Below are 8,853 nucleotides of genomic sequence, written 5' to 3'. Positions count from 1 at the left end.
ACATCATCACTTGTGCATTCAGTGATATTCTCTCAAAACGAAAATGCATTCATCAAGCATTGAAGTCAGTGGTGTATCAAGAACAAGAAGACAACTCCACTAAGGATCAGTTTCTAAACGAGTTTTATGTACATCCATAGTTAGTTAGTAATCTTGTTATTTGTTAGTCGTTGTAATTCCTAGTTTGTTTTCTCAGAAGCGTTGTCTTAGGAACAAACCAAATTCGTGAACTTCAGAGTTTATGTTGTGACTAGGGATAGTCATAAGTTAAAATCTTTGTAACTAGGAGAGTTATAGAGTGGCTTGTGGTGGTAGCATCACAAGTTAGTTTGAAGTCTTTGCAATAGGGTGTTTGCAAAGTGGATTGTAATAGGTAAATTACAAGTTAGTAGAGTTAAAAGCCTACAAGAGTAGGTGGTGGTTTTTTGATCCCCTTGTGTGGGATTTTTACACGTAGAAAATCTCTTGTCTTCTTTACATTCAGTCTTTACTGCATTCTACGTATTAGTCTCATAGAGGACCAGGTACTCTATCATTTGGTGGACCCATATAAACTAACAATTGGTATCAAAGCAGGTTTCTCCTATCAGGTGAACACCTAGAAAGGATCCTCAATGGTTGTTCCACCAAACTTTGAAGAAGGAAAATCAACCTATAAACCTCCCAGATTCAATGGTCAATACAATGGCTGGTGGAAGACCCGGATACATAATTTCATGATGGTAGAATATTCAGAGCTGTGGGATATCATTTGTGATGGTCCACATGTTCCCATGAAGAAACTTGAAGAAACAAGACCATTGGTGCCCAAAGGGAGAAGAGAGTACATCGACATTGACAGAAAAGTTGTAGAAAAGAACTATCGTGCCAAGAAAATCTTGATGTGTGGCATAGGACTTGATGAGTACAACAGAGTATCAGCTTGTGATACTACCAAAGAAATATGGGAAGCTTTACAAACCGCACACGAAGGAACTACTCAGGTCAAACAATCTAAGATCGACATGCTCACCACTGAATATGAGCTCTTCGGGATGAAGGATGATGAGTCCATACAATATATGTACACCAGATTCACCTCCATCATAAATGAGCTTCTATCACTTGAAGATGTCATTCCCAAAAATAAGCTTTTAAGGAAAATTCTAAGTGTTCTACCTGGGTCTTGGGAAAGTAAGGTAAATGCCATCATTGAAGCTAAAGATCTACAGACTCTGACCATGGATGAGTTGATTGGTAATATGAAAACATACGAGATGAAAAGAAAGAAAGACAGTGAAAGAAGAACGCCTAAGAAGGAAAAGAACCTGGTGCTTAAGGCTGAAAGAAGTGATTCAAGTGATGAAGATAGTCACATGGCCTATCTTACTAAGAGATTTCAAAAAATGGTTTGAAGAAATGGTGGCATACCAAAGTGGGGCTGTTCAAGTAAAACAAGGAACAACGATATCTGTCACAGATGTGGAAAGTCATGGCATTTCATCAAAGATTGCCCACTCGCGAAACAGGAGCAATACAAGTAAAATCCTAACAAAGAAAGAAAAAGGAACCTGGTTCCAGATAAAAGATTCAATCGAAAAAGTGTTGCAGACAATATCATTAAGCAGGCTCTTGCTGCGGGGGTTGACTCCTCAAGTGAATCCGAAAGGGAATCAGATGCAGAAAATAGTTCCATAATGGTAGTGGAAACTGAAGCAACAAAGTACGATTCACTGTTCACGCTGATGGCACAATCAAATGATGATGATGATGATGATGAAGACGATAAGGTAAACTTCAGGGATGTTCAGAGAAATCTGAAATCCTATTCTTCTAAGAAGCTAAGGTCTTTATCTAATGTCCTAATTGATGCCTATTATAGCCTTGTAAATGATAAGGAGATTATGACCGTAGAACTAGGAGAGGCCGAACAATCTAGAGATGATCTAATGATCTGTGTAGTGGACTTAAATGAGACCATAGCTAATCTTGAACAAGAGAAGGAGGCCCTGAATGAAAGAATAACCAGTGCGAAAAATGAGAGAGACGATCTAATGGTAGTAGTTGTTGATCTAAAAGAAACAATAGAAAGTCTTAGCAATGAAAAACACACTTTAGAAGAAAAAATTGCATTTATTGAAGAGGAAAGGGATGACCTACTAATGATATGCACCGATATAGAGGAAATCATGGAGGGACTCAATAGAGAACATATGAATGTAAGTTTTGGGAAAGGGAAGGAAGTAGCCAGTGAGTCACACATCATGCTTGAAAAGGAGTTAACTGTTGTAAAAACCAGTCTCTGCAGTGAACTCGAGAGGAATCAACAACTCCAGACTGAGTTGGAGAAAGTAAGAAATGATCCTGAGAAATCCCTGAAGTGGACCTGGTCCTCAGATGCTGTCACTGCCATGTATCTCAACAATAGTGGGAACAAGCAGGGCATCGGGTTCCAAAGGGAGAAAACTCCCTACAACCCGCACAACAAGTATGTCACTATCACACCCGTTTTTCCACCCCCGAAAAGGGGATATAAGGGAGTTTTTCCAATTAAAGTGATAATAACTGAAACGGGATTATTTATATTTATTCAGAGTCGCCACTTGGGATAATTTATGGTGTCCCAAGTCACCGGTTCAAATCCCAAATCGAGGAAAGATTGACTATGTTTTACAGTCTGCGAACATAGAAATCCGGGTAAGGAATTCTGTTAACCCGGGAGAAGGTGTTAGGCATTCCCGGGTTTCGTGGTTCTAGAACGGTCGCTCAACTATTATTATTGGCCTATTTATCTGATTTTAAAATATTTTTAAAACCTATGTGCAATTTTATTACTTTTAAAACCGCTTTTAGTAATCCAATTGTTATATAATTAATTATTTGATTACGCGTTGCGAATCATGTCACAAGAACCGTACCCACAATCCACAACGTGTTTAATTTATTAACAAGATTAAATTATGGCCGGGTCACATAAATGTACCCCCGGATTTTAGAAATTAAGTGTTAGAACTACATCACGGGAACTGTACTAGCTATGACCATTTATTTAATTAACGCGCCTAAAGCAAACTACGAGATTCCAAGGCATTTTCTCACTAATTAAGATATCGATGTGAGGGCCATAGACTAGATGATTGTATGGCACACCTCAATTTTTATTAAAGGAGAAGGCATTCAACTAAGTGAACTATGGATATTCATATTTAAAACTAATTTGAAATTAAGTATCACAACTACGTCACGGGAACCATACCCGTAGCTATGATAATTTTATTATTTATCGTGCCTAAAGCAAGCTACGACGTTCAAAAGTCATTTCCTACGTTCAAGATTGTTGTGATGCCAAATTTATGGACAAGATATTATTGGGGAGCAAATAGGCTAGCTAACATGATCTATTACTTGGCCAGATTCCTTATGGTCCAAGGCCTACCTCATGGCCCATTCTTATTCATTGCCAAGAAAGAAACAACTTCAATTTTTCCATGTACCCGATTAAAAGAATTTATTCAAGAACCCAAGACGACATGCATCACAATCGAAATAAAAACTAATTAAAATAATTTAAATAAAAATTAAGACATGCTAATCAAAAATCAACCAACCCGCGCACCGAGCTATCATAACACAATAAAATGAGAATGAAAATTGAGAAATGAATCTTTATTAATGAACCAAGCTGAAAATTGCAAATCATTCTGGCTAAACAAGCAACAATCCTTGGACTGAAACCTCGAATCGACATCGAAAAGCTTGAACTTGGAATGAATTGTTTGAGAGAAAACTTTCTATAAGCAGCCTTAATTTCAATGAGAATCGGCATCCCTCGTCAATCTTTTCCCCGCTGACGTCAACATCCCTGACCGCTTGAGTGATGAAGCGGCAAGAATTTCAACAAGAATCGACCAAATAGAAATTGAGCTTGGATGGAGTTCAATTAAGGCTTTGAGAGTCTCTTGTGCGTCACCTACTTGTTGGACATATCAGATATTCTATTCTCCAAAAACCAAGAGTTTTGTTTTATATTTGTTTTTTGGGTCTAAAATGAGATTTGGAAACAGAGATCTTGTCAAGTCTTTGTTGGCGCTTGGTTCCTTAAGCGGCGGGGCATTTTTGGTATAGGTCTTCAAGAGTCTAGGTCTAGGATTTAGGCATTATTTTAGAGGGGGTAGGAATTAAGTTAGGTCAAATGGGGAGTGGGTATGGGCTCCATGTTTTGGGCTATCCAAATTGGGCCTTTTCAATTAAGACCAAACAAAATTAGCCCCAAATTTCATACTTTTTCTTCTAAAACAAGACCAAAAATACTATACAATTTATTAATTAATCCTACTTAAGTAAAATAGTTATTAAAATAAAACTATCCGTTAAAACAAACCTATTTCTGGTATTTTTTTAAAATATCATACTAAAAGATAAAAAATGGAAACATCATTGTAAAATTAAGATAATATTCCTAAAACTATTTTTTGAATTTTTGTATTCTATGTAAGGTAGAAAAATTAAAAGTAACTAGATAATAAGAGAAAAATATTTTTGTAATTTTTATTTTTGTGATAAAATTAAGTAAAGAAAGAAATACTAAACCTAAACTAAATATTTACGCTAAAATGTATAAAATCTTGGGAAGGTCAAAAATTACATGTCTACAGTTGCCCCTCTTTGACTGGAAACGTGAAGAGTTTTCAGACAAAGAACGATGAGACAAGTTTTTTGACCCGACCCTTATTTAGAAAGACCAAAAACTAAGAGAAATGAGAATGTGACCGAGCCCTAGTATCTGAGTTGCCTACATATTCTTGGCTATAAAGGAATCAGGCCACGTGTAGTTCAAAATTGAATGAGGTGATGGAGTATACTGAGGTGGAGAGCCGAGTGAGGTTCCGTTCTGTTGAGGTTCCGGTCTGCGGTCCCGTTATTACATCAAAATTAAAAATGAAAAAGACTAACTAAGTCTATCAGCTACGAGTTACAAGATTCCTATCTATGAGTCTTCTGAAGCTTGATCTTGAGTCTTAGTTGGTTCTTCATGCAGACTTTGGTCTGAATCTTGATGCTTGTTAACTGCAGGTGTTGGTTCAATCTTCTTCAGCTTTTTCAGATCAAGACGAGACATGCAGAGCTTGTGACTTCGATTATGTCTTGAGTAGTCCACATCTTTTCTCCACTTTTGTACTTTGGATTCACTTTTTTTTCTTTTATTCTTGATTGAGACTTCTTTTTGGTCACCTCGGACTGTCGACTCATATTTTTAAGGCGAGCTTCCGCTACTTCTAACTTGATTTGGCTTCTGGAATGACTTTCCTTGTTCTCTAGGTGGGCACCTGCTAGTGACTTGAAACTTCACATGACTCTGAAATGAATTCTAAAATGAGTTCCCTTGTTCTCTAGGTGGGCACCTGCTACTACAACAAAACAGACAAAACAAAATAAACTTTTCTGCCCCAGTTTGCACTAGGAATATTTGTGAGTTATTATCAAAACTATAAATCACCTACGCTGCCGATGAAGGATTCAATGATGAGAGTAAAATTAATGACTCGACTAGGATGTGCGTCTCCTAAAAGTGATTGAGCTTGCGGAAAACTATAAACTAAGCTTGACTAAAGTTAAGACTGACCTTATTCTGCAGGCGGGGCCCCTGATTTCAAGAAAACTAAACATTGATAACTTAAGAAAACTAAAAATTGACTCTATTTTTTCAAATTCAAACTTCCATTTTTTTTCTTCTTTTTTGAATTATTATCCTAGGAGAAAATTCATCGGACTAGGTTTTCTATCTTAGGAGAAAGATTCATCAGACTAAGACGTTTATCCTAGGAGAAAATTCATCAGACTAGGTCCTTTTTTCTCTTTTTTTGGTATCTTAGGAGAAAGATTCATCCGACTAAGACGTTTATCCTAGGAGAAAATTCATCAGACTAGGTTTTCTATCTTAGGAGAAAGTTTCATCAGACTAAGATTTCTATCCTAGGAGAAAGTTCATCAGACTAGGTTTTCTATCTTAGGAGAAAAATTCATCATACTAAGATTTTGATCCTAGGAGAAAGTTCATCAGACTATGTCTTTTTTTTGGTATCTTAGGAGAAAGATTCATCAAACTAAGATTTCGATCCCAGGAGAAAGATTCATCAGACTAGGTTTTCTTATCCTAGGAGAAAAGTTCATCATACTAAGATTTCTATCCTAGGAGAAACTTCATCAGACTAAGATTTCGATCCTAGGAGAAAGATTCATCAGACTAGGTTTTCTTATCTTAGGAGAAAAGTTCATCAGACTAAGATTTCTATCCTAGGAGAAAGTTCATCAGACTAGGTCTTCTATCTTAGGGGAAAGATTCATCAGACTAAGATTTTGATCCTAGGAGAAAATTCATCAGACTAGGTCCCTTTTTTTGTTTTCTTAGGAGAAAGATTCATCAGACTAAGATTTCTATCTTAGGAGAAAATTCATCAGACTAGGTTTCTATCTTAGGAGAGAAATTCATCATACTAAATTGATCCTAGGAGAAGGTTCATCAGACTAGGTCCATTTTTGTTATCTTAGGAGAAATATTCATCAGACTAAGATTTCATATTGGGAGGAAAATCCATCAGACTAGGACTTTTATCCTAGGAGGAAAAATGTGAAAATCAATGGCAAGATTTTATGCACAATAGCAAGACAAATAAAGGCAAAGATTTAAGAAACTTCCCTTTGTCGGCTCTTCTCTTCTTCTTTTTTTTTTCTTTTTTTTTTCGAACCACTTTTCTTGCACTGCTTTGTTCCTGTTTCAACAAAGAAAATTTGTTAGTTTTAAAGGTGGTGGTCGGTTTGTGGCCTTGAGTCTTGAACAACTTGGCTTTTGCTCGATCAGTTTGAGTCAATCTCAAGAGACTTTTGTTCTGCACCAACTCTAATTGTTTCACACCCAGTACCATTTGTATTTGTGGCTTAATCAGCCTTATCCTAACTAGAGATCTTTTCTTAGGTGACCTTTTCTGATATCTTGAATGAATTTCTGCTTTTTTAGCAATTTGTCTGTCAGAGAGAATCAACAGGGTATCTTTGTTTGCACCAAGTAGGTTGACAAGAGTTTTTGGGGAAGCCTTTGCATGAATCCTCAAGGCATGTTGATAGTAACAACTAAGTGTGCTGACCAAATTCCCAAATTTACTTTGTGCAACTGAAAAGCTGGTAGTAGATTTTGAAATCTTTTCTTGCTTGTTTTGACAAGGACTCACTCGGAATGAAGGATACAATGATGCAAAGAAACAAGTATTGGCAAGAAATGTCCCTGTCGGAAGGACAGAAGGAAGAGTTTTTTTCTTCCTTTTTTCTCTTTTTTTAAATAACTAGTCTTTAATGGTCATGACATGCATTTTAGACTCAACGGCCTTATCAAACTAATCCAATCTTCCCTTTTTTCCATTCTTATGACCATTGTCTTGTTCGTGCCAATCCTTCGCAGCATCTTCACGACTCGCTTTCGACTAGTGGTGCCCCGAAGGGTTTTTACCAATAAGTCTCTCTCATTTGTTCATCTCTACTTACCGTCGCCTTATAGTGCCCGTGAGGGTTTTCACTAGTAAGACTCTCTCATTTTTCTTTTTCCTTTCCTTTTTCTTTTCCCTTCTTTTTTGTGAGCAACTTGATAGTGTTCTATATCGCGTGACAACCGTTGCTCATTGCATGCTTCTCTTGGCATTCTTGAAGGCATATCGGGATGTCTTTATTTGGAAGGATTTTGGATAGAGTTGGAAAAAAGGACGTCATGAAGGCTCAAAATAGACTCTAAGTAAAGTGGGTTGTAGACTTACAACTCTTGGAATCGACTCTTTCAAACGTGAAATAAATTTTTTGCCTCAGTTTCGGCTATTGGGGATTTTTTGGGATTTTTCTTTTTTTTTTCTTTTGTTTTTTTGAATTCTTATTTGGTTGGATCGAACCGTGAGGCTGCCTCCGTATCCTTTAAAGGAATCAGGTCTAACGTAGTTCAAACATGTGACCTAACTATTTTTTTTTCATCTTTCTTTGTTTTTTATTCCTTTTGTCTTTTTTTTTTTTTGTTATTTTCAAAACAAGTTGCCCCAGCTTCTATTTTCTGGGGGCATGGACCTTTGCCAGTTCTTTTCTTCTTTATTTTTTATCACTTGAACTTTCTAAGAATTGCCCTAATTTATACTCTTGGGGCATGGACTTTTTTTCATTTTTTTTGACTCTTGATTCTAAATTTGATTCCAAAAGAAGGTGGTCAAAGAAAATAACACAAACTCAAAGGGGTAGCGAAAGATATAAAGTATTTGGATAGCAGAAAAATGGTCTCCCAGCCTCGAGAACGCCAAACATAGTATCTTTTCGCGATCACAACATTGACGAGCATGTCTGTCTTCTTGGTGTGTCGTGGTCACAAGACCTTTTCCATCCCTTAGTGTCAAACTTTCCAACAAACTTCAATTGATTCTTCCTCAAGCCGATTTCACAATGATTTTGAAGGTAAATATTCTTAACCTCCACGGGTATGACTATTCTAGTTCCACTTGAATTTTACTCGGGCTTAATTCTAAGGTATTTCAACTCTTTTTCATCCTCAAAAGTATCTTTTTCTCAGTTGTCCAATTCAAGCTTAAATCAGTTTTCTAAGATCTGGCCAAAAATTCTGCATGCATGTCATGTCATTAAAACTAGCGAGAAAAAAACTAAGCATGAAATGATACAAAAGGACAAACTGCATTTCATTGAGTAAACATCAAGACAAATAATGTAAAATCTGAGTTACAACCCTAAAATAACCCGGCTATTGAAAATAGCAACAAAACAAATAGACAAGACTCGCACATACAAAATAGATGGATAGAAGGGTTTGACTCAATAAAACAAATAAAATCTGGA

At 36.5% G+C, this 8,853-nt stretch overlaps 1 protein-coding gene across 1 annotated transcript; it reads left to right on the top strand.

Annotated features, from left to right (window-relative positions):
* Positions 1-614: 614 nt before the first annotated feature.
* Positions 615-5,128, top strand: LOC138877475 (MAR-binding filament-like protein 1). Its single transcript, XM_070157085.1, has 3 exons — positions 615-1,236; positions 1,591-2,467; positions 5,053-5,128. Exons 1-3 carry the CDS (start codon positions 615-617, stop codon positions 5,126-5,128), a joined length of 1,575 nt encoding a protein of 524 aa, XP_070013186.1.
* Positions 5,129-8,853: the final 3,725 nt, after the last annotated feature.

The sequence above is a fragment of the Nicotiana sylvestris genome, chromosome 1 (assembly GCF_000393655.2).
Source record: "Nicotiana sylvestris chromosome 1, ASM39365v2, whole genome shotgun sequence".
Taxonomy (NCBI): Eukaryota; Viridiplantae; Streptophyta; class Magnoliopsida; order Solanales; family Solanaceae; genus Nicotiana; species Nicotiana sylvestris.
This window is presented reverse-complemented; position numbering and strand designations above follow the sequence as displayed.